The sequence below is a fragment of the Salminus brasiliensis genome, chromosome 3 (assembly GCF_030463535.1).
Source record: "Salminus brasiliensis chromosome 3, fSalBra1.hap2, whole genome shotgun sequence".
Lineage (NCBI taxonomy): Eukaryota > Metazoa > Chordata > Actinopteri > Characiformes > Bryconidae > Salminus > Salminus brasiliensis.
Genome location: NC_132880.1, coordinates 4313832 through 4340195, shown reverse-complemented (window position 1 = coordinate 4340195; position 26364 = coordinate 4313832). Strand labels below are relative to the sequence as shown.

Genomic DNA, 26364 nt, shown 5'->3' with positions numbered 1-26364 from the left:
ATCTTTAGCCCTAAATCTTACCATGACTATTACCATAACCATACCTACCCTAATCCTAACCCTATCTTTAGCCCTAAATCTTACCATGACTATTACCATAACCATACTTACCCTAATCCTAACCCTAAATTTAGCCCTAAATATTACCATGACCATCCTAACCCTATCTTTAGCCCTAAATCTTACCATGACTATTACCATAACCATACCTACCCTAATCCTAACCCTATCTTTAGCCCTAAATCTTACCATGACTATTACCATAACCATACCTACCCTAATCCTAACCCTATCTTTAGCCCTAAATCTTACCCTACCATTACCATCATAACACTAAACCTAACCCTAACTTTAAACATACTGACAATACTCTCACCCCTAACCTAAACCTACCCATAAGCCTTTGGTATCCAAAAACTAATCATTCTGCTCTTTGTGAAAAAAACCTGTCAACTCAGCCACTCTCACACACACAAACACACACACACACACACACACACACACACAGAATAATATCCATTTGACTTGATCCAGATCCTGCTGCCTGCTGGAGCCTGCTGTTCCACCCCATGCATGGAAAAACGGGTCTGAACGGAGACGCCGCCTCAGGCTAGTGTGTGTGAGAGAGAGAGAGAGTGTGTGTATGTGCGTGTGGGCAGCTTGGTGATTGTTATCGATCTCGTGAGGGGTCAGGGGTCACTGCTTGCGGCCCTGGGGGGCTTGTATGTTTCTCATGGTGCAGCAGAGGAAGCTACGGCATCTCCCCTCGCACAGCTTCAGCTAATTACAGGATTACTGTAATCACGACGGAGGTGCTGAAGAGCCGCTCCGACAGCTGTAATTATCGCGCTGCGGTCACCGGCTGACGCAAGCTTAAAAAAATGCGTCCGTCTCCGCTCTTGCGGGCTTTTATTTATGTGTTTACAATATTAGCCTTGTTCCCTAGTTTCCACAATACCAGGAGGAGCGAGGCAGGAGATGTTTGTTTCAAGTCAGCTTGCCTGGCCTTCCTTTTTTTTTTTACCCCACCTCCGCTCTTCCCTTTCTCCTCACTTTTCACTCCTCTCCTGAGGCCTTGGACTGTTACTATATTCAGGGGTCTACTAGCTCAGATGCATAGCTACTGGCCTATGAGATAGATGCTCAAGCCTGCAGATGCATGCACTGGTCTGGAGCACGCCGACAGCCTGGGGAAACGTGTCTGGACTCGGCCCCAGCTACAACAACAGTAGGCAGGGCTGCTGCTCTTGCTGCTCTTGCTGCTGGTGCTGCTGGTGCTGCTGGTGAAGGGGGCAGATTCTAGTAAGTGTGAGGTTATCTGCCTTTTTAGCTCAATCGCTCAGCTCTCGTTTTCTTCTGATGGCTTCCCATGAAGGTCGTATGCTACATGGACAAAAGTATTAGGACACCTGCTGATTGTTCATAGTGTTTTATCATTGCTTTTGTTGGAGTAACTGTCTCTACTGCCCAGAAAAGAAGGCTTTCTACTAGATTTTGGAGGAACATTGCTGTAAGGATTTGATTTGCATTCAGCCACAACCAAAGAGCATTAGTAATGCCTGGTTGTTGAATGATCATCACCCCCCCCACACACACACACACCTCATCCCCAACTCCTCAAACTCATCCCAAAAGTATTGGATGGAGCTCCACCATCCATCATTCCAGAAAACACAGTTCTTCCACTGCTCCACAGCTCAATGCTGGGGGAAGGGGGGTATTATACCCCTCTAGCCCACTCCTGGCATTAGGCATATTTGTTTAACTGCTCCACAGAGTCCTGTTCTATTGGCAGCAGTGGGTGCAACGTCAAGTAGCTAAATGCATTCAGTAAAAGGAGTGTCCACAAATATTTGGACAGTCAGACAGGGTAGGGGGGTACGAGCAGTTCTCTCAGAAGGTTTTTCTTGGTCTTCCAGACCTCAACTTGACCTCTATTGTTCCTAAGTTCATTACAAACGGAGGAAACGGCTACCTGACAACACTTTGCTATCTTCCCATAGCCTCCTCCAGCTTGGGTGGGTATCAATTACTGTCATTTTTTTAGAGTGCTAGGCAGCTGTTTACTGCATCCAGTCCTTTGTATGTCGCTGTAATACACAGGGGGACAGTCAGGGACATCCTGGCATTGTATAAAAACAAGCCTGTGTGCATTCACGTCTAACTTCCCAAGCTCGGATTAAATGGGAGATAAGTGGGACTGAGGTTCTGTACAGATGAAAAGGATGTGTTTTTATCTTGGTGCTCTGGTTTCTCTCTTTCTCTTTCTTTCTCTCTCTCTCTCTCTCTCTGTGTCTTTGTTCTTGGTGTGATTTGTCTTTTCTTGGAGCAGATCAGGGCAGACAAAACAGGACACCCAGCTACTAGAGATCCAGCACTCTGCGGAAGGAGAGGACTTTCTGAAGAGCTATCTCTCGCACCCCCCGCACAGACAATAGCTTTAATTAGCAGCTTTGTGTGTGGTGGCACTCGCGCCCAAGACAGCGCCACGGTGCCGAAATTTAATCTCCTTTAGGCCTCTGTCTGTATGTGTGTGTGAGTGTGTGTGTGTGTGTGTGTGTGTGTGAGTCCTTGTTCATGCACACCTGACCACCTTTCCACAAAAGCCATCTTTGTGTGGTTGAAAGATGCAGAGCAGACAGGGAGACAGTGACGAAGCTCTGGCAGCGTTTCACTGACAGATAAAACTGGAGGGGCATGGTAACACACACGCACACACACATACACACACTCATCCACACGCATACCTTTATCTTGTACCTCTTAGAGAACAGTTTAACCCTTAGTAGGCCCCTTAAACTGGAGGCTCTGTCTCCAGTTTATATTATATAATAATTATGTGTTAAGATGTGGAGGTTTATACAGTGGCGAGGAACCCCCAATTCCCCCCCTTCCTTAGAGCTGGAGTATGAAACCTGGGGAGGAACCTACCAACACATAGGTGAATGCATTCGGTGGAAGGGATGTCCACAGACATTAGTGCTTTAGGGACAGATAGTGTATTCCTGCAGGTATCGCTGCACAGTAGAACAGTGCACCACCACTCCAGAGTCTGCATAAAGTCTTTTGGGGTCAAACAGGGTGGAGGTGGTGTGGGGGGGTGATTTGCCTTTCTAGCAATCCCACAAGCAGTTCTCTCAGAAGGTTTTCTTGGTCTTCCAGACCTCAACTTGACCTCCATTGTTCCTAATTTCATTACAAACAGAGGAAACGGCTACCTGACAACACTTTGCTTCCCATCTTCCCATAGCCTCCTCCTGAACGGCTGAGTATCAATTACTGTGATTTTTTTTAGAGTGCTAGGCAGCTGTTTACTGCATCCAATTCTTTGTATGCCACTGTAATACACAGGGGGACAGTCAGTGACATCCTGGCATTGTATAAAAACAATAGAGACAAACTTGCTCAGAGCTGGAGGAAGAAACACTGGGAGGAACCTCAAGTAGGACTCAACCTACCAGCACATAAGTCTGACTGTTATGCTCAGGTGTGCTGATATAGTGGATAATGGTAGTGATGGTAAGAAGAATGAAACGTACTGCTGATGGTTAATGGTAGCAATAATGGCACTATAATATTGAACAGGGACGTGCAGTGTCAGTGAGGCAAAGCACCAAAAGCTATCTGGGTACTGACAGCACCACCCAACCCCCCCACCACCACCACCACTTCAGCTAGCAGTGCTCTATCCTGCTATATATATATATGCACATCGTGACTCGTAAAATACTCATTACCATTGCTGGTGATGTATAGCCCCCCGGGGCTAGGCCCACCCAGTTTTACCAGCCCAAAGCGACTCCTCAAATTTACTTTTACAATAAACTTCTTATGAGCAAATAAAGCAGCGCTGCTCATCACACGGACTCATGAACCAGAAGTACGAGTTAGCAGGATGTCTGCAGATCTCTGCAGATTGGAGCAAAACTAATGGAGGGTTGCTATGCGGATTTAACAACTGGAAACAGATGAGCGCTGTTGTTTTAAGCACTAAGGTGGCCGAGCGCACGATGCTGCGTTAGCTCTGAGGGCCTGAATTACATTGGTTGTCATCACTCGTGACCGCAGACTTATGGAGAACCACCGTAAGTGGTTGTCAGTATTGTGGTTGACTTGTAATGACAGTGTTGGAGAGAAGCTGTGATTATAAATCATTCTACACTATATGTCCATATATTTGTGGACACCAATTCTAATGAATGCATTCATCTAATTTAAGTTGCATCTATTGCAAGGGCACACACACACACACACACACACACACACATGGCTTGTCTCTTTAGAAAAGTAATGCCAGTAGAATAGGACTCTCTGGAGCAGACATACATGAACCTATTGGCATCATGCTGCCCAAAGCAGGTGTGGGCTAGAGGGGTATAAACCCCCCCAGAATTAAGCAGCTGTGGAGCAGTGGAACTACTGTGTTCTCTGAAATGATGGGTGGTGCTCCATCCAATACCTGTGGAGATGAGTTGGGGATGAGGTAAAGCGGAGCTCATCCAACCCCATCCTAACCTCACTAACGCTACTGAAAGCAATCAAATCCTCACAGCAGTGTTCCCTAAAATCTAGTAGAAAGCCTTCTTCCCTGGACCGAAATCAAAGGAATGAAAGAGCATGTGTCTCAATACTTTTGTCCACACAAAGAATCCACACAAAATTAAACTGGTCCCACCTGTGACTGTGGTCTCACCCGGAGCAGGCATGGCCTGATGGTTAGACAAGCCGGCCTCCCAACCGGGAGGTCATTGGTTTGATCCCCTGAACCGACAGGACGTGACTGAAGTGGCCTTAAGCAAGGTACCTAACCCACAAATCGGGCTGCCCACCGCTCCAGGCATGCTCACTGTCCCCCTAGTGTGTGTGTATGTTTGTGAGTGTGTGATTGAGTGGTCCTTCCTCCTTTGTTGTGCCGATCCGAAACCTCTGCTGCTGAAGGCCATACTCTGTTTAACACACACACACACACACACACACACAAACCAATACATATACTCACACATGCAGCAGACATGTGCCTGTAGCTGTGTGGTTTGTCGCGGGTCAGGTGTTTCTGCGGGTCACTCGGGTCAGTGTTTACGGTGGTCCAGGCCTCTGTGGGATGCGGTTTGGGTGGCTTTGTAAAGTGTGTGTGGGGCTGTCTGCTGCTGAACCGGAGTGGAACCAGTGGTTTCCTTGTGTTTACTTGTATGTGTGTGCGTGTGTGTGGGTGGGTGGCTGTGCACCATAATTTGGAGGTAGGTATAGTTTATACTGTGTGCACACATGCTAGTGGTTGACAGTGTGGTCTGTGTTTGTGTGTGTGTGTGTGTGTGTGTGCTGAAGGACAGTGCTGATGATTTAAAGGTGTGTGTCTGTGTGTGTGAAGAGGGGGAGCTGTTTACAGTGTAGATCATAACTCTGTGTGACCCTGACATTCCACGACCAACACTAATTACTCTCCCCCCCCCCCCTTCTCTCTCTCTCTCTCTCTCTCTCTCTCTCTCTTTCTCTCTCTCTCTTGTCTTCTTCTGGTCTCATTCTGATCTCTCTTTATTCTCTCTCTCTCTCTCTGATCTCTCTTTATTCTCTCTCTCTCTGATCTCTCTTTATTCTCTCTCTCTCTGATCTCTCTTTATTCTCTCTCTGATCTCTCTTTCTGATCTCTCTCTGATCTCTCTTTATTCTCTCTCTTTGATCTCTCTTTGTTTTCTCTCTATGATCTCTCTTTATTCTCTCTCTCTCTCTGATCTCTCTTCATTCTCTCTCTCTCTGATCTATCTTTATTCTCTCTCTCTGGTCTCTCTCGCTCTGTCTGGTCTCTCTTTGGTCTCTCTGTCTTTTTCTGTCTCTGGTCTCTCTCTGTCTGGTCTCTCTCTGGTCTCTCTCTGTTTTTCTGTCTCTGGTCTCTCTCTGTCTGGTCTCTCTCTGGTCTCTCTCTGTTTTTCTGTCTCTGGTCTCTCTCTGTCTGGTCTCTCTCTGGTCTCTCTCTGTCTGGTCTCTCTCTGGTCTCTATCGCTCTGTCTGGTCTCGCTCTGTCTGGTCTCGCTCTGTCTGGTCTTTCTTTGGTCTCTCTGTCTTTTTCTGTCTCTGGTCTCGCTCTGTTTGGTCTTTCTTTGGTCTCTCTCGCTCTTTTTGGTCTCGCTCTTTCTGGTCTCGCTCTGTCTGGTCTTTCTTTGGTCTCTCTGTCTTTTTCTGTCTCTGGTCTCTGTCTGGTCTCACTCTTTGGTCTCTCTGATCTCTCTCTCCAATCTCTTTCTTTCTCTGGTGTCTCTCTCTTTGTCTATGCTCTCCCTCTTTCTCTCTCTCTCTCTCTCTCTCTCTCTCACCATCCAAACCATTAGTAAATGGCTGTTATAAAACGGATCGCTCTGGTTCTGTTATCTGATTGGCTGATCCCTGTTCGAAGCTGTTGTATAATACTGGAGGAGATACACCCATGTGACCGCACTCATGAGCTGGACTGTGTGTTAATACACTCATTAAAGCCCACCGCGCTGTTCTCGGGCGTTAGCACCACTCTGTTTTTCGGGCGTTCGAGTTTGGCTTCTGATCAGCCGTGCTGTTTACTTCAGCGTACAGCACACACGCCTGTTTCTCTTTGGGTTTCTCTCTCGCGCTCTTTCTCTCTCACGCTTCCACTCACGTCATCTCTGCCTCTGCGTTGTTCTCTCTCTCTGTTCCTTATTTTATTGTTGTTCTTGGTTCGTGGTGACCTCACTCCGGGCTGTGGTGTTCTGAAGTGTTAATTAGAAACAGAGCATTCTCTCAGCGAGTGGCACGCATCCTCTCACCCTCTCTCGCGCTCTCTGAGCTGAAGTCATTGCTGAACAGACAGCTTGGATCCACCCTGAAGAAACCAGTGCAGATGGGTTAACTGGGTTTCTTCCTTCTCCTGCTCTTCTATCCTCTCCTCACCTCTCCTCTCTTCTCCTCAGGCCAGGTGCTGGAGTGAGCTCACAGCTGTGTGACACCTCACGCCCCTCAGTGCCGCTGGGTTTGGAGGCTTGTTGTGAAGTTCTTCAGGGTGAGAGGATTGGAGGGTGGGCGTAGTCACGCGTTTTTCCCCCTTTCTGTGTGTTTTGGACCGCAGTCGTACAAATCCATTACATGTGGATCTGACCGTTGGGACTTTACACTCCCTGACACACACACACAAACACACCACTGTTCAAGAATTTGCAATCACTTGGTGTTTACGACATTTGGGGGACGCTCTTATCCGGAGAGACACTCGGTTTAATAGAATCGTGTATCAGAGGCAGGAGAAGGCAGTGTTAGGAGTCTTACGCAAGGCTGCATGTGGTTCCGCTGTGGACTGCAGATGTGAAGGCAGACTGATAAGCACTCCTTGGTCTTGTAGGGCACTCAAAGGCTGGCCAATGAGAGACCAACTCAGAATACGTATAGCTGGGTGTGTTGTTACTGCACTTGCCTGGTGCTGGTCTTCCAAGCGTTGTTGGAACGACAGCAACTGGTCTGTTTACAGTAGTTGGTGTTCTTTACAAACAGTCTCTACTTTACAGTCACTGATGTAGTTTACAAGCAGTCACTGGTCTACTTTACAGTAATTGGTCTACTTTACAAGCAGTCTTTGGTCTACTTTACAGTAATTGGTCTACTTTACAAGCAGTCATTGGTCTACTTTACAGTAACTGGTCTACTTTACAAGAAATCATTGGTCTACTTTACAGTAATTGGTCTACTTTACAAGCAATCATTGGTCTACTTTACAAGCAGTCTTTGGTCTACTTTACAAGCAGTCATTGGTCTACTTTACAAGCAGTCATTGGTCTACTTTACAAGCAATCATTGGTCTACTTTACAAGCAGTCTTTGGTCTATTTTACAGTAATTAGTCTACTTTTCAAGCAGTCATTGTTCTGCTTTACAGTCATTGGTCTACTTTACAGTCATTGGTCTACTTTACAGTAATTGGTATACTTTGCAAGCAAGTAGTGATTGGTTTGCTTTACAGTCACTGGTCTATTTTATACAGCATTTGCCTACCTTACTAGCCAATATTGGCCTACATTCCAAGCAAGCATTGGCTTACTTTACAAGCCAGCATAGGCCTGCTTTACAAGCCAGCACTTTCCTGCTTTATAAGCAAGCATGGGCCTACTTTACAAGCAAGTATCTGCCTACTTTACTAGCACGTATTGGCCTACTTTACAAGCCAGCACTTGCCTGCTTTATAAGAACGCATGGGCCTACTTTACAAGCAAGTATCTGCCTACTTTACTAGCACGTATTGGCCTACTTTACAAGCCAGCACTTGCCTGCTTTATATAAGACAGCATGGGCCTACTTTACAAGCAAGTATCTGCCTACTTTACAAACAAGTATTCGCCTACTCTACAAGCCAGCACTTATCTACTTTTTGCCAGAGTGTGGATTCAAACCCAAGCCTGACACATGTAGGATACTGGTACCCACCACACCGGACCACTATACTAACCTTGACAGTTTTCAATCATATAAAACCAATTCTGTGGCAGGAGGCCATGACCAACTGTATAAAAAGCTCCCCAAAATACCTTCTAGTGCTTTAGTTTGTAACATTTATTAAATAAAATGGCAAAATATTAATGTTGTGACTTTAGCCTGACATCACTGAATGTAGTCCAGTCAATATCATTGACTCGCCCCAGATTATTAACGACAGGCGAAGAGACTCGCAGCTGTATCCCATTACGGTGCACATGCATTAATGATGTCCTCTAGATAAGCTAGGCCTGCCAGTAAGAGCCATTCCCCCTGCCATCTCCTCCCACAGCAAATGGACTCGTTTTCCAATGTTGTACATGATGTTCGAGCGCCGGATAGATTTTTCAGGGAAGAGCCCAGAGTCGTCTGGCTGCTCTGGCCTTTTCCCAGAAAACAATTTAGAGCGTCACTCAGGCGGAAGGTTACAACTCCACAGCCGATATTAGCGCGCTCCGAGCATCATAGCATCTGTTTACTGTACGTGGACATGGCGTCTTTCCCTACACAAGCCCTACCTACGTTTGTGGACACCCCTTTTGATGAATGCATTCAGCTAGTTTACGTTGCGCCCATTGCTGACACAGATGTGCAAATGCACACACACACATACAGCTTGTCTAGTCCATGTAGAGAAGTGCAGCCAATAGAATAGGACTAAACAGGCTATTTTCACCATGCCTAATACTAGTCAGGCGTGGGCTAGAGGGGTATAAAGCCCCCCAGCTTTGAGCTGTGGTGCAGTGGAGGAACTGTGCTCTCTGGAATGATGGATGATGGTGCTCCATCTAATACTTTTGGGATAAGTTGGGGAGTTAGGGATCCAACATCATCCAACATCCTGCAGGATCACGATAAACGTTTTCTGGTGGGCCGGTGTCCCAATACTTTTGTCCATATACTGTGTTTTGGTTAGCGTTGGGACTGCCATTCAGAGCAAAGCGGCTTTCAAAGGAAAAGTCCATCCATCAAGTGTACTAACACGGCCAGCAGTGTATTAAGTGCCCTTTATGGGGGCTGCCCTGCCATGTACACTTTAGCCATATGTCTGTTGTAACACACCAGATTGATGATTGATTAGCTAAGTCCTCTGTGTCCAGCTAATCAGTCTTCTGGAGGGTTGGGTGCCCAGCGTTTCGTCTCCTGGTCCTTGACCGGTCAGGCTCAGAGGGGCGTGTGCATTCCTCTCAGGCTAGCACGACCTGCCCTGCCAACTACTGACTTTGACAGAGACCAGCTGCCGGCTCGAGTAGCAACTGGGTCATGGGTGACTTCCTTAGGGCGTGTGGGTTACCAGACCACACCATACAGTGGCTACAGGAGAATAAATGAGAGTGTGTGTGGTCACTACATTGACAGCAACTTGTTGTTGTTGTTTATTCCTGTTTTCCAGCTGTGGGCCGGACGTCCGGAACCAAACTGAGAGTTAAATAGGTCGCCCATATACACTGTGCAGATCTTCTGATATCTGGTGTACACAGTAGGTGTGTTCAGGTGTGTTCTCCAGGTGTAAAAGCACACTGATAAGAAGATTAGGATTTAAGAACAGCTTCACCATTGGCACTCCCCGGACTCACAGGAAGCTGGCCAAGTATAAAGAAACTCGGGATTTGTAGGTATATGTGTATTTAATGCCGGCCTTCCAAAACCTGTAAAAAATGGTAGTGATAGGTATGTTTACAGTCATTGGTATTCTTTACAAGCATTCAAAAAACTACTTTACATACATTGGTCTACTTTGCAAGCAGTCATTGGTGTGCTTTACAGTCCTTAGCCTTCTTTACAAGCAGTCACTGGTCTACTTTACAAAGAATCCATGGCCTACTTCACAGTCATTGGCCTATTTCACAAGCCGTCATGTGTTTTAGAGTCATTATTCTAAATCCCAAAGTAGTCCTTTGTGTGCTTTACAGTCATTAGCTTTCTTTACAAGCAATCATTTGTCTACTTTATAGTCATTGGACTCTACAAAAAGGTCTACTTTAGAAGCAAGCATTGACGTGTTTTAGAGTCATTAGCCTTCTTTACAAGCAGTCATTTGTGTACTGTATTGTTGTTGGTGGAGTGTACAAAGAGTCCTCTACTTTACAGTCAGTGGCATGCTTTGCAGTCAGTCATTGGTCTAATTTACTGCCACTGTATCTTTCGTCTACTGTGCAGTCACTGACTTACTTTACCAGCAAGCATTTGTGTACTTTGAAAGCAATCATTTGTCTACTTTACAGCCATTGGTGGACTGTACAAAGGGTCCTAGGTCTACTTTACACTTTACAGTCATTGGCATGCTTTGCGATCACTCATTGGTCTACTTTACCGCTATATGTCCACTTCGTGAAAGTCTTTTGTATACTTTACAGTTGTTGGTGGACTGTACAAAGGGTCCTAGGTCTACTTTACACTTTACAGTCATTGGCATGCTTTGCAATCAGTCATTGGTCTACTTTCCTGCTATATGTCCACTTTGTGAAAGTCTTTTGTATACTTTACAGTTGTTGGTGTACTGTACAAAGGGTCCTTGGTCTACTTTACAGTCATTGGCATACTTTTTTTCAAGCAACCATTGGTCTACATTTTACAGCCGTTGGTTCACTTTACAAAGAGTCTAATGTTCAGTTATTGGTCTACTTTGTCATAGGTCCACTTTACAAACAGTTATTGGTCTACTTTCGCAGTCACTGTTTAACTTCACGAACAATCATTGGTCAGTCATTAAAAGCAACTGTTGGCCAACTTTACAGACAGTCACTAGAGCATGTTATAAGCAGTGATGGATCTAATTTACACTCTGAGCAACCTTGACAGCAATAAATTTACAATTTACTTTACAAACAGACAGGGGTCTAATAACTTTACAAACCATTATTGATCTGGGGTACTGGGGTACTTTACTAGTCACTTGGTCTACTTTACAAATTGCTATGTTGTCGTGACCAAGAGCTGTCGGTGTACTTTACAGACGTCTAATTTTCTTTACAAATCAGCTTTACTAGGCCTGCAGAGGGAAGCACGGCTGATGCTCTGTGTGTGTTTGTTGACTTGAAGGTTTGTTATCTCTGTCCTGAGCAGACTGTGCTGAACTCCAGGATCTGCTCCAGCCTTCCAAATTGTTTAGCTGCGTTTATCTCTGTTTGGTCTTCAGTCCTTGGGAAAGAGCAGCTTTCACAGCAGCAGCAGTGTGGTTCCAGACACCCCTCGCATAGTTCAGCGGTGGAGTCGGCTGCGGGAGCAGACACCCATCACCCTTATTAACTCTGTGTCTAAAATCAATGGTCACGGACAGTCAGTATCCTCCGGTTAACCCGCTGAAGTGTCCACCACATTGATCCAGGCAGGAGTGGAGTATGTGGACACAGTGTGTCCAAATGTTTGTGGACAGCCCTTTTAATGAATGCATTCAGCTACTTTAGGTTGAACTCACTGCTGATACAGTCTACTAGCCTCTGTGGAGAAGTACTGCCAGTAGGATAGACCAGCATGAACCTATTGGCACCAGTGCTACCTAAAACCAGGCGTGGGCTAGAGGGGTATAAAGCCCCCCAGCATTGAGCTGTAGAGCAGTGGGAGAACTGTGCTTTCTGGAGTGATGGATGGTGGTGCTCCATCCAGTACTGTTTTTGAGGATGAGGTGAGGTGTTGATCATCATCAACATGCTCTTGACTCTTTTTAATACCCTCGATTTCGGAGGAAACGGTCAACAATGAACAGGCGTCCCAATACTTTTGTCCATATGGTGAATGCGGTAAACATATATATATATATATATATATATATATATATATGTGAAATCTATATGACCCCACATCCTGAAGTGTGTGTGCCTTCCTCCTCTGCAGTAATCACGTACTCTGAGCTTCCCTGGCAGGGTCTGTGCATGGCTGTGTTCCAGCGGGTGCTCTGAAAGAAGAGAGGAGGGTTAATGATCAGTCCCAGGCTCTCTGCGGGTCGAGCTGAAGGAGAGAGGGCATGGGAGCGAGAGGGGTCAGGAGAACCAGAAAGAGACAGAGAGAAAGGAAGAAGGAGAGAGAGAGAGATTCCTCTGAGAAAGCAGGCCGAAGTTCAGCGTGGCTTGGTCAGTCTCATAACACACACCCCACTCGGCTGCAGATAGAGCCACGACTTTAGTCCGGCATTTGAGAACATCTTGCTTTCTTTAAAAAGTTCCTGGTCTTCCCTTTTGAGTTCAGTCGGAAAAAAGATCCGTACAAAGGCCTTTTTTTAACACAACAGCATGGAGGGTTTGGACTTTGCCACTATTTCAAGCCAAAGTGCGGCTTTTATCTGGTAAAGGAAGTTAAAGGGCAACTAGTATGGAAGTTGGAATTTTCCCATTTTCCCTTTTAAATAAAGGAGTTGGATATTTGTGTGAAAACATCGTAAAAAAAACTACTGCTCACCTCTAGCTAAGCCATTTAGCTCCGCCCACTCAGGATAAAGCTGAATAAACCCTGGACTCCCTGAGTCACAACTCAGGGCAGCCAGTCAGAACAGAGCTCCCAGCAGTCTTACTGAAGTAGGCCTGAGATGTAAGACCAAGACAGTGTGTATATGTGAGGGTGGTACTAGTAAAGCACTGATGTATTGATACACTTTGGTTTTTCAAAAAAGAGGACACTGGGGACACATGGGTGGACATCGTGGTTAGGACGTTGTGGCCGAGGGACTTCAAGTTGGTCTAATATGTAGGACCTTGACAGTATGTATTTGTGAAGGTGGGACTAGAGTACTGGTATACTGATAATGATACAAAAAAGAGGACACTGGGGACACACATGGGTGGACATCGTGGTTAGGACGTTGTTGCCAGGGGGTTTCAAGTAGGCCTAGGATGTAGGACGGTGGCAATTTGTATGTGACGGTGGTGTTGTAGTACTGTATTAATTGGTGGTGGTTGTAGTACTGTATTCCCACTGGGGGGACACATGGGCGTCCACTGTGGTTAGGACATTGTGTGGTGTAGGACCATGGCAATTTAACATATGGGTAAAGATGGTACTGTAGTGCTGGTATACTGATACACTTTGTTTTTCAACAAAGAGGACACTGGGGACACACATGGGTGGACATCGTGGTTAGGACGTTGTGGCCAGGGGGCTTCAAGTAGGCCCAGGATGTAGGACCATGGCACTGTGTACATATGTGTGTGGGTGGTACTATGGTATTGGTATACTAATGTTGATTCAAAAAAAGAGGACAACGGGGACACACCTGGGCATCTATCGTGGTTAGGACGTTGTGGCCAGGGGGCTTCAAGTAGGCCCAGGATGTAGGACCATGGCAGGACACTGGGGACACACCTTGGCGTCCATCAAGATGTTTAAAGGTTCATTCCGGGTGTGTGTTTGCTCAACAGGAACCTAGAGAGCCACCCTGATTTCCCAGAACTTGCCTCCACCCTCCTTATCAGTGATCAGTGTACAGCAGGATGCGGGTCAGGTAATAGGCGCTATAAAGCTGGAGCACCCTGTTTAATCATTAATACTCCAGCACTTTCTCTTTCCTTGTGTGCTGCAGCTGAGGGAGCACGTTTGTGCACTTGGAATGAACCATGCTTTCCCGGACAGGTCTCGACAAAATCGCTTGCAGATCCATTCCTCATCCCTTATTCTCGTTTTCAGCCTTCTCCAACAATCCCTCTTTTCTTCTGGGGCCCCGAGTCTTTCTGCACTGTCAGTCTGTCTGCCCAGGAGTTATGTGTGGAATGTCAGGTCCTTGGGTCTTCGTCAGGTCTTCGTATCCTCACACAGAGACCGGGGTGGCGGACTGAAGACTGCAATTAGCTCATAATCGCACTTGATTCCTGTGACGAAGTGTTAGCTTAGCATCTTATTTATGAGTACACACTGAGCATACAGGGTTAGAACGTAGCACCGGTTGGTTAGGGTAATACTAGGGTGGCCACATTTTAGTTTTTAACAAAGAGGACACTTAAGACACATGACGTCCACCGTGGCTAGGATGTTGTGAGGCCTAGGAAAAACACTGTGTATGTATGAGGGTTGTACTACAGTACTGATATACTGATACACTTTGGGTTGTGAAAAAAAGGACACTGGGGACATACAGGTGTCTCACAGTGGATGTTGTGACTGGAGTTGATGGTACTATAGTTCTGTATATACGTATGTACTGATATACGAAAAAGAGGACACTCGGGACACATGGATGTCCACCGTGGTTAGGCTATTGTGGCCAGACGGCTTCAAGTAGGCCCAAGAGGCCTAAAAAGGCATTTCGTATGTGTGAGAGTTGTACTATAGTACTGACATACTGCTACACTTCGGTTTTCAAAAAAAGACACCGGGGACACAGGGATGTCCACTGTGGTTAGGATATTTTGACCAGGGGGCTTCAAGTACACCTACATGTTATGACCCTGGCAATATCTATGTGCAATAGTGGTACTATAGTACTAATACATACATATATGAAAAAGAGGACACTCTGGACACATGAATGTCCACCATGACTAGGATGTTGTGGCCGGGGGGCTTCAAGTAGGCCCAATAGGCATAAAAAGACATTGTGTATGCGTGAGGGTTGTACTATAGTACTGACATATTGCTACACTTCAGTTTTTAAAAAAAATAAGACACCGGCGACACCGGGATGTCCACCATGGTTAGGATATTTTGGCCTGGGGGCTTCAAGTACACCTACATGTTATGACCCTGGCAATATCTATGTGAAATAGTGGTACTATAGTACTAATATATACATATATGACAAGAGGACACTCGGGACACATGCATGTCCACCATGAATAGGATGTTGTGGCTGGGGGGCTTCAAGTAGGCCTACGTCTTATGACCCTGGCTATATCTATGTGACATAGTGGTACTATAGTACTAATACATACATACATGAAAAAGAGGACACTCAGGACACATGAATGTCCACCATGACTAGGATGTTGTGACCGGGGGGCTTCAAGTAGGCCTACATTTTATGACCCTGGTAATGTCTAAGTGAAATAGTGGTACTATAGTACTATATAGTAATACTATAGTACCGAAGAAAAAAAAAAGAGGATACTGGGGACTCATGTAGAGTTACAGTAGTGATGCACAGATCATATTAATAGACATATCAGTGTTTCAGTATTGATCTCTCCCTTACTGTTGACAGCCATGTAACTCTTCTTTCTCCCCCCCCTCTCCACAGCCTCCATCCCGTTCTTCGCGTGTGAGCTGAAAGCAGTGAAGCCATACAGGAGAGGCTTTTTCTGTGGCGACTCCAGCATCACGTACCCCTACATCAAGTCCGAGGCCATTCCGGACAGCGTGCTCATCGCTGGAGGAATCGCCATTACGGGGCTGACGGTGAGACACATACACACTCGCAGATCACTAAAATGTGGAGGCAGGAGGTCCTCAGCTCTGACCAATCGAGGCATGGACTCCAGAAGACCTCCAAGCCTAGCGTTAACAACAGGTCCTTTAAGCAAGTCCTGTAAGTTGCGAGGTTCACCGGTTGTCCTCCCTTGGAGCACTTTTGGTAGGTACTGACCACTGCATACCGGGAACCCCTCACAAGACCCGCTGTTTCGGATTTCAGGGAGGACCATTCCCTGTATTGCAAGGGCTGGTTTAACGGTATCTCTGAAGGCTCTCTCTGTGTTGTTTGTTCCAGATCGCTCTGGGAGAGTGTTACCGGGTCCGCTTCCGAGGCGTCAACTCCAAGGCCTTCGTGCGAAACTGCTACGTCTCCTGCCTCTACAAAGAGCTGGGCGCCTTCCTGTTTGGTTGCTGCATCGGCCAGTCGCTGACCAACATGGCCAAGCTGAGCGTGGGTCGCCTCCGTCCCAACTTCTTGTCCGTGTGCAACGTGACCTATGTGGCGCTGGGCTGCACGCCAGGCAATTATGTGTCGGACGTGGCCTGCAGGAGCTCAGGAAAGGAAGAGGAGGAGGCCAGGTGAGCCAGCTTCACAGTCGCATTCGCACTAATGGAGGTTTTGCGGACGTTCTCATCCAGAGCGACTTCCAGACGAGGAGGAAATGGTGTACTTGCACTTAAACAGTCATTAGCAAACTATTGGGCAGAAGAGCTGGGCAATATGATGATATTGTACCGTATCGTGGTCAATTTATTAGTTATGGTGATACACAATAAGCTTTTCTAAGCATATGGAGGAGACTGATAGTGCTTAATAAACACTGATCAGCCGCAGGTTTCAGGACTAACAGTGTAATTAGACTGAAGGTTTAATTAGATAGTATTGTGATAAATATTGTGTATCTAATCAGCTTAAGTTGCTGATTTGCTGGGATATGACTCCTAATGTGCTTCGTCTGCTCACTGATCTGTTGCAGGAAGTCCTTTTTCTCTGGCCACGCCTCTTTCGCCATGTACACCATGCTATACCTCGCTGTGAGTATTATCATGACCACACACACTACACATACCACACACACACACACTAGGGGGGTAACAGTATGTGCTCAGAACTAACGTCGAAGTCAAGAGCGAAGCCGGCTATCCCAGCTGGCTATCTAGGCTGAGCTAAGTTAGCTAGCAGGCTAAAAACACCCCAGCTCAGGCCGTGTTCCAGCTAATCGAGGCTCAAACTCGGCAGTTAACCCGCAACTATGGTGGGCTTGTTTTCAGAGTGAGGTTCTTTGATTTATAACTGTGGAGGAACCTCTTACGGTGCTTTGAGGAACCTTCAGGAACAGCAGAGGAGCAGAGGAGTGACATGGCTGACCTGAGGAACACTGAAGACTAGTCACACCACTGCGTTCCGGATCAGCTGCAGGGGCCTGGTGGTACACATTAGGAGGACCAGCCAGGAGAGACTTAGTAGCAGTAGTCAGGGGACCAGACATGCACCTGGGCATCCTCTCTTTGGTTGAATCCAAACCTGAACCGAGTCAGGGTTGGAACATGAGTCTGGAACGGTCCTCTGGTCCTCCAAGCTTTTGGGCTTGGAGTGACCGGTGAGTTCTTGAAGGAGCTGCCAAGATCGTGGTGAGCTCAGTGTTGCTGGGGTCGAGTTTCAGGTTGGGGTCTGAAATGGGAACAAGGTTCAGTCCGCGGTGTGAACCGTAGGGTTACACACACACACACACACACACATGTATGTATTTCTTCACTAATATTACCAAACAGCTGTCTCCAAGCTTTAATTACTGCGATCGCTGGCTCCTCTCTGCTGATGAGATTTACCGCTGTAGGCTCCCATTCGTGCCATATGGGAAGCTGCCAAATATTTCTGACTCAAAAACAAAAACACACACACACACACACTGACACACATACACACACACACACACACACACACACAGTGAATGGATAATAGTCTGAGAAAGCCAAAACTCCCCAAAGGCATCTTGTTTCAGGCGAAAGAGAAAAGGGCGAGAGAGAACCAGAACGTTCTCCAAAAGTCTGATGAATAGATGGGAGAGGGCGGGAGAGAGAGAGGGAGAGAGCGAGCGAGCGAGGGAGAAAGAGAGGGAGAAAGCAGGCCGGGGACAGAGAAGGCCTTGTTTACTTGTGGGTTGGGTCGTGAAAGAGGGGGCTTTGGCCTGCTGAGAGACGGACAGGCTTCTTTCAGCACTGACCTCTTCCCTCCCTCTCTCTCTCTCTCTCTCTCACTCTCTCTCCCTCTCTCACTCTCTCTCTCTCTCTCTCTCTCCCTCTCTCTCTCTCTCTGCCGTTCTGATGGAGAGGTCGCAGTGAAAGGGAAAAATGACAGGACGCTCCCGCTCCCGCTCATAATGCCTGACATTCAGCCGCATTCAAAGCCGACTCCTTTATCGCGGCTTCCTCCGCAAATCCCATCAGCCCCCCCCCCCAAACCCCCCGTGCTCCGTGCCAGTCATCTGTCAGGAGATTCAGAGTGCCGTCCGAAATCAACGACTTTCTACCGCTGTTCCACGTCCATTCACAAGTCTAAAGAACTGACTTGAGAAACAGGGGACGTGGGAGGTGGGGGGGCTGCTGAAAGGCAGTGCCAGGCTCTTTGTCGCTCCCCCCCTTTCTCTCTCTCTCGCACTCCCACCTGGAGAGTTTTGGATTAGTGCCACTTTGACCAATCACAGAAATCCCCAGCTGTACCAGGCTGCCAGTTACCCAGTTCAGACCAGCCCTCTTCCACCCCCCTTTCTCTCTCTCTCTTTCTCTCTCCTTCTCTCTCTCTCTCCCTCTCTCTCTCTCTCTCTCTTTCTTTCTTTCTCTCTCTCTCTCTCACTTTCTCTTTCTCTCTCTCTCTCTCTCTCTCTCTCTTTCTTTCTTTCTCTCTCTTGCTCTCTCCCTCTTTCTTTCTCTGTCTCTCTCTCTCTCTCTCTCTCTCTCTCTCTCTCTTTCTTTCTCTCTCTCTCTCTCACTTTCTCTTTCTCTCTCTCTCTTTCTTTCTCTCTCTCTCACTTTCTCTTTCTCTCTCTCTCTCACTTTCTCTTTCTCTCTCTCTCTCTCTCTTTCTTTCTCTCTCTCTCTCTCACTTTCTCTTTCTCTCTCTCTCTCTTTCGCTCTCTCTCTCTCTCCCTCTTTCTTTCTCTCTCTCTCACTGTGTCTCTCCTCTCTCTCTCTCTTTTTCTTTCTTTCTCATTCTCTCTCTTCTCTCTGCCTCTCTCGTCTTTCCATCTGCCCCTCTCTCTCTCCCTCTCTCTCTGTGTTGTAACTGTAGATGTTTCCCTGACTGTGTGTGTGTGTGTGTGTGTGTGTGTGTGTTTTCCTGCAGTTCTCCTGCTCTCAGGCCCAGCTGTTGTGGGCTTCACTGCAGGCTCACACACCTGTGGCGGCTTGTGAGTGTATGTGTGTGAGTGTATGTGTGTGAGTGTGTGGTGCTCTTAAACTCAGGAATGTCCGCCAGCCGTTCATCCGACATGCCTGTTCATTAACTTCATCCACAGCCGGTTTCCCCCGCCGTCGCCTCTGACCTCAATACTTCTGAGCACAGAGGGTGAAACTGCAGCTCAGAGTCAGCCTGTTCTCCAGGACGAGAGCCAGGGCCTGCTTTCATCCTCCGCTGCCCAGAGCGTCGGCCAGACTGATCGGAGCAGATCCTGTTACGGCAGCTCTGCCCCCTCTGCCTCTGAGTATCTGCCTCTCTCTAGCTCAAGGTCACCAGGCTTTAATAAAGCAGAGGACGTCCGCGCCCGTCCGTTCCAGCCCTGGACAGCACCACATGCTTTCACTAATGAGCTCCTTTCCAGACACCCTGAGGCACGACACTGCCGGCAATCTGGTTAAAGGGCCCGTATGAACGGCTAACTGCCCTTTTGATTGAATCGGGGCTGTGATGTCACAACCATAAGTGTCTTCATGGTTGTGACATCACTCTCCATTTCATATGTAGCCCTCATATTGTAGCTAAACTGCAACAGCTGCCCATTTTGAATGAATGATGGCTGTGATGTCACAACCGTAAGTGTCCCTCTGGGTATGGCAAAATGTCTTCATGGTTGTGACATCACTCCCCAGCTCATAAATAAGGCCCAACAGCTGCCCATTTTGATTGAATCATCAGAATCAGAATCGGACTTTATTGGCCAAGTATGCTTATATACACATACAAGGAATTAGTTTTTGGTTACAGTAGCTCACAGTGCACGATAACTGACATTACAGAAGTAACAAACACACCCAACCTACACACACACACACACACACACACAGTGACATAGTTGAGATGGTAGTACAGACTGTATTCAGAAAGTAGTGTTGTAATGTTCAGCTGTTCATGAGTGTGATGGCGTGTGGGAAGAAGCTTCTCTGTAGCCTGGAGGTCTTGATCCTCAACTGGCTGAAACGCCGACCTGAGGGAAGATACTGGAACAGGTGATGTCCAGGGTGTGACGGATCACTACACGCTTCCTGGTTCTGGCCGTGTGCAGGTCCGGTAGGGAGGGTAACTTCACACCGCTGCAGTCTGTGGGTGTTGTGTTTGGTGGCTGAGCTGCCCCACACTGTGATGGATGCGGTGAGGACAGATTCAATGGTGGCGTATGGTGTAGAACTGCACCATCAGCTCCTTGGGCAGGTTGAACTTCCTCAGCTGACACAGGAAGTACAGCCTCTGCTGAGCTCTCTTGATGATGGTGCTGATGTTGCAGTCCCTTTTCAAGTCCTTGGAGATTATTGTGCCCAGGAACTTGTAGGAATCCACAGCCGTTACAGTACTACATCATGGCCGTGATGTCAGAACCATAAGAACTCTTCTGGCTTATGACAAAATGTCTTCATTGATGTGACATCAGTCCCTCACATGCAAGCTAAGTGCCAAGAACTGCCTGTTTTGAATGAACCGTGGCTGTGATGTCACAACCATAAGTGCCTTCATGGTTGTGACATCACTCTCCAGTTCATACTGTAGCTAAACTGCAACAACTGCCCATTTGTTACATGTTGAATGAATGAACGAATGGCTGTGATGTCACGACCATTGGTGTCTTTCTGGCTTATGACATAATGTCTTCATGGTTGTGACATCACTCCCCAGCTCATAGAGCCTTCATATGAATACTAAGCCATAATAACTGCCCCTTCGAATGAATCCTAGCTGTGATGTCACAACCATAAATGTCTGTGTTGGTGACATCACTCCTCAGCTCTCATATACTGTATCATATGAAAGGAATTATGGGACCACACAGAGGTTCTGTGACCTTCAAGGCAAAATATGCAACCTTAAACAGACAGAGCACCCCAACCAACACGCGCACACACACACACACACACACACACACACTCGTCCGCACTGGTATAATTGAATGTTGTTTTTTGTGTATACACGACTGTATATGCATAAACATGGTTAATCCCACTTGGCCTGTTGACTGATTCCCCTCTCTCCTCTCTGTAGTTCTACCTGCAGGCTCGGTTGTCATGGCGAGGGGCGCGGCTGCTGCGGCCGCTGATTCAGTTCCTGTTGGTGATGTTAGCGGTGTACACCGGCCTCACCCGAATCTCAGACTACCGCCACCACCCCACTGACGTCCTCACCGGGTTCCTGCAAGGAGCGCTGACCGCATACTGGGTGGTAAGAGCCACAACTTTCTCCCCAGACCAGTGTATAACTGGTTTTACATGGGGACACTTTTTCTCTTCATCTGGAAGCAGGGGGTACATTCGAGCCCTGCACCGCGCATGTGGACTTTCCACTGGTTTGCTGGTTAGGTAGGATGGTAGCTGGTATTTCTAGTATGTAATTCAGTTCATATGTAGGGGAAGCCTGATTTTCAGTTTGGGACAGACAAAAGTACAAGAGTACAAGTGATGGGCGGGGTTTTAGAATTTGTTCCCCAGACTGCTTTTCAGATGAAACACAAAGCATGGCAGCCAATCAAAATACAGCTTATTGGCATACAGTATATGTATAGTCTTAAAGGTGCAGTAACGGAAATAGCCTGTTTAATTCTGAGGGATAAAAAGAGGTTGGAAAGTGGACTGTTTGAGGTAGGGCAGGGTGATGGGGTGAAAAGACAATTTCATGAGCCACGATACTTATTGCGATATTTTGACATGCAGTGAAATTGCAGCTAAGGCACTGTCACTGTGATCAGAGGGTCGCTGGTTCAATTCCCAGACATGCTGGCACTAATAGGGATACACCGATCCATCCTTTTCTTTTCCGATACAGATACCGATACATGGACTCTGTGTATCGGCCGATATTCAATACCATTGTTGAATTAATAAAGCTTAAGGCATCATGATTGACGTAATCATTACTTTACTAACGTAAAACAAACTATAACAAATGAACACAGATATTAATGAACCTAATTTCTGATTATTGATCACTAAAATATAGAATAACCGTGCTGGACCTCGGCACAGTGCTGTCTGGCTCAGGACTTTTATTCTAAATTGGAAGTCTGTGAGACTAAAGAGGAGCGAGCAGCTCCTCCCTTCTCGGTTCTCCTTATATGAAAGACTGGATTACTCGCTGATGGTTGATGACAGGTTGAGGGCACCATGCTGGTTAGATGGGGGGGGGGGGGGGTCTGTTATTTGCTATGATCTGTCTATGATGTCTGTAGGTTACTCTGATCCTGGGTTATAAAGCCTAGAATACTGGCAGTGTGACAATCGGGTCCCGTGAATGGATCTGATTAATTATCCGATACCCGATCCAGCTAATTTTGTTAGTATTGGGGCTGATATCCGAGCTTAGTATCGGATCGGTGCGTCCCCAGCTGCTACAATAACAGAATCACGATAACAGAATTTATCACGATTTCGATAAAATATCGTCATATTGCCCACCCCTAGTTTGAGGTACATAAACCCACACATATGTTATGTAGATTGATGCTGATGTGGAACGCACTGATGTAGCAACCGGCTGCTTTAAACACTTCTGCATCTGCAAATGGCAATTACCGGGGACCAAGCACTTTTGCCCTTAGTGTTTTTTATGGACTGTATTTATAATTAATGTGTGTACATTTTAACCATTGACCTTTGGTATCAAATAAGTACAAATACCATGAAATCTGTACAGTTTGTGGCCTTAATTATTAAACTCAGTATTTTTTTTCTGTCTCCCAGGCCTTTCACATCTCCTCCATGTTTAAAACCTGTGCTTCAGACGGGTCACCCACGAGCCAGTCCCTGGACAGCCCCCTGTCCACGTCCAGCCGGCAGACAATGTGCTAGCATCCTTCCCAGGACGCGGTGTCAACACAGCCCGGGCAGACTGGACTCAGTTCAGTTGGAAATAAGGAAAGGCCACATGGAAAGTGGAGCGGATGGACAGAGAAAGTCGCGAGAGAGGAGGATGAGAATAGAAGGAGGACAGGATGCTGCAGAAAGGAACGCTAACAAAGAAACGGCCCATGCGAACGCATTTACTGACACGTCCCACAGAAACGCTTTCCCACACAGAAAGAACGTCCAGCTGAGCTTTTTCCTGCAGGCCCCCCCATCCACGCTGCCCGTCAAGCCTCCGTTCAAACAGGGCTGTGTTGTGCTTGTGAGCGTCTTCTTTCCCTTTAAATACAGAACATATGCTCTAGACGAAGCTGCTAATAACGACATTAGTCTCTAGTGACAGTTAGACTGACTCCAGTTAAAGGTTCAGGAGACCTGTGATATTCAGAGACTGTGAGACTGATTTGATTCCGGTAAAGGACAGGACTGACTGAGCCGGACCGGCCCGATCGGCGGCCGTGGACTGAGTCGCGATTATTAAACCATCCAGCAGCCTTAAAGCCGAGGCTGAGGACCTGTAGTGTTCGGGAGAAATGCCACTTTGAGGGACGGACCTGTTCAATCACAGAAACTCCCTGCGTTGTTCCAGACATCATGTGTTCAGAACACACTTCTTTACTCTTTTTCTCCTTTCATTTTTTCTGGCCTTTATTTGCTCTTTTCTTATTTCTTCATCTTTTTTATTTCTCATGTTTGTTTTCTTAGTTTTAATTTTTCCATTTTTTTCTTTTTTTCGTCTTATTTTACTTTTTGATCTTTATTTGCACTTTCTTCTCTTTCTTTGTTTCTCTAATTTTTTATTTCTTTGCTTCTTTTTTTCTTTCTTTTTGGTCTCTTTATTTTGTCCTTCTGTCATTTTATAATTTTTTTCTTTCCTTCTTTGTTTCTCTTATTTTCATTTTTTATTTTTATTATATATTTCTTTTTTTCGTCTTATTATCTAAGTTTTTAATCTTCATTTAGACTTTCTTGCCTTTTGTTAATTTTTTTTATTTCCTGCTTTCTGATTTCTTCTTTGTTTCCTTTTTTAGTTTTTTGTTTCCTCATTTTTTCCCTTATTTTTATTTTCTCCTATTTTCACCTTTTTCATAATTTTTTTTCCTTATTTCTTTCTCTCTTTGTTTCTCTTATTTCTGTTTTTTATTCCATTTTGTCTTTGCTTTTTCCTTTTTTCTTTTTTTCTTTGTTTCTCTTATTTTTTTTATTTCCTCCTTTTAAAAAAAAAAATTATGTATTTTTTTTGCTTAAATTTTTTATTTCTTTTTGGTCTTCATTCTCTCCTTATTGGAATTTCATTATTTTTTTCTTTTATTTTTTCTTTCTTTCTTTGTTTTTCTTTGTTTCCGTTTTTTTTTTTTTTTTCCTTCTTCTTCTTCTTTCTTTCTTATCTGAGCTCTCTCTTTTTGGACTTTCATGTTTGTTTTTTTCCCTTTTCTTTCTTTCCTTCTCGTGATTCTTTGGTTTAAGAGGTTCAATCATGAGACATTTATCATGGTTTAAGGTGGACGACTGTTGTAAAGTTTTTAACCACTTTCACTGTGCGAGTGAGGCAGCACTGAGATGTGACTGAGATGTGAGATGACTGAGATGTGACCCGTCTTCACTTCAACCACAAATTCAGTTATTTCATAACATCTGTCGCTGGCTTAGGCAAGCTTTACAGATCGCTGAGGAAAAGCCCACTTAACCTAATGACAAACTGCAGTGCGCGGCTCAGCACCTGTCAGAATGCGTCAGTGTAGTTAGGAAGTGTGTGAAAGGTCACGCTGTTAATCATCAATAGTCACCCAGATCTGATCTGCAGATTCAGCCCACGCCCCTCTCCTAACCTGTTCACCTAACTTCACCCAGGTCTTCATTAAGGTTGAGGCCACAGTGTGACCCACTGCCAGCTGTAAACATGAACAGGGGACGGCTGGCTGTGTACAATCATCAAAGACATTTCAGCAATGGGGGGGTTGGGGCAATAATCCACGCTCTTCGTTGTAAAAAAGCTTCTGCGGCAAACGCTGCGGTAGCGATGCTGGGTGGATGCGATAGCAGCGCTAATGCCACGCTAGCAGCGCTAATGCTGCGATAACAATGCTAATGCTGCGATGGAGATGCTGGGTGAGTGGAGTAACGCTAATGCTAATGCCATGATAGCAATGCTAATGCCACAACAGCAATGCTAATTTCGCAATAGCAGTGCTAATTCCGCAGTAGCAATGCTAATGCCACAATAGCAGTGCTAATGCTGCAATAACGATGCTAATATCACAACACTAAGGCTGCGATAGAGATGCTGCTAATGCTAATGCTGTGATAACAATGCTAATATCGCAATGCTAATGCTGCGATAGAGATGCTGGGTGAGGCCAGCTGCCAACACGCTACTAATGCCACAGGAGAGATGTTGAGTGCAGTAGCAATGGTGATGACGCGATAGCGATGCTAATGCCGCGATAGCAATGCTTATGCTGCAATAGAGATGCTGGGTGAGGCCGGCGGTCACCCACCCACCCCATGATAGCAATGCTAATTCTGGGCAAGGCCGATTGTAGCCCTCAGACCATCAGTACCAGAAAATGTCCTTTCCAGGCAAACAAGAGGCAGTTCTTGCGCATTCGCGCGTTTCCACAAAGTCCGTCCATCACGCTCAGCCAGTCGGCGAGCGAAACTGCCTCTTCTGCTTGACCGTTAGCCTGATTAGTATTTCTGCTGCCATCCTTTAAAGCTTGTCCAGGCTAGCTATGAACAGTAGCTATGAAAAAATGACATATTTGTGGGCGGAGCTTGTATGGGTCGATTTGCCTCCTCCTGCCTGTTGGCTATCACATGAGTCCCTTAACCCGGCTTGAGCAGGCGGCCCACTGGACACTACCCGCCTGCTCTTACGCTTAGCACTTGAACTGTGGAAGGTGTCCTTTACTTACAGCAGATGTCACCTGATACGTGATGTCATTTTTAATAGTGTTGTTTTCCCCTCTAACTGTGGTCAGCCAATCACGTTCCTCCCTTTTTTATTTTTGGATGATTATTCAAAATGAATGTATATAAATCATTTTATATAAATATATATAAATATATATAGAATTCTATCCTGAAAAGTATTAGCGGCATTTTTGTTTTGGTAAGTTGTTTTCTGTGTTTTTGTCTGTCTGTGTTGATCAGGTACGCAGAGAGCCTCTCCTGTATAAGAGAATAGTGACTGAGCCAGAGATATTCTATTGAAAGCTATTATTCTACATTTCTAGTTTTATAA

The 26364-nt window shown here is 46.1% G+C and overlaps 1 protein-coding gene across 1 annotated transcript in view; it reads left to right on the top strand.

The window, feature by feature from the left end:
- ppap2d (phosphatidic acid phosphatase type 2D) overlaps nucleotides 1-24114 on the top strand; it is a 33486-nt gene extending 9372 nt beyond the window's left edge. The window contains exons 2-6 of the mRNA XM_072675211.1: nucleotides 15628-15785; nucleotides 16096-16379; nucleotides 16778-16835; nucleotides 21268-21444; nucleotides 22959-24114. Coding sequence (XP_072531312.1) covers nucleotides 15628-15785; nucleotides 16096-16379; nucleotides 16778-16835; nucleotides 21268-21444; nucleotides 22959-23066 — 785 coding nt within the window. The 3' untranslated portion in view covers nucleotides 23067-24114. The remainder of the gene's footprint in view (nucleotides 1-15627; nucleotides 15786-16095; nucleotides 16380-16777; nucleotides 16836-21267; nucleotides 21445-22958) is intronic.
- Nucleotides 24115-26364: the final 2250 nt, after the last annotated feature.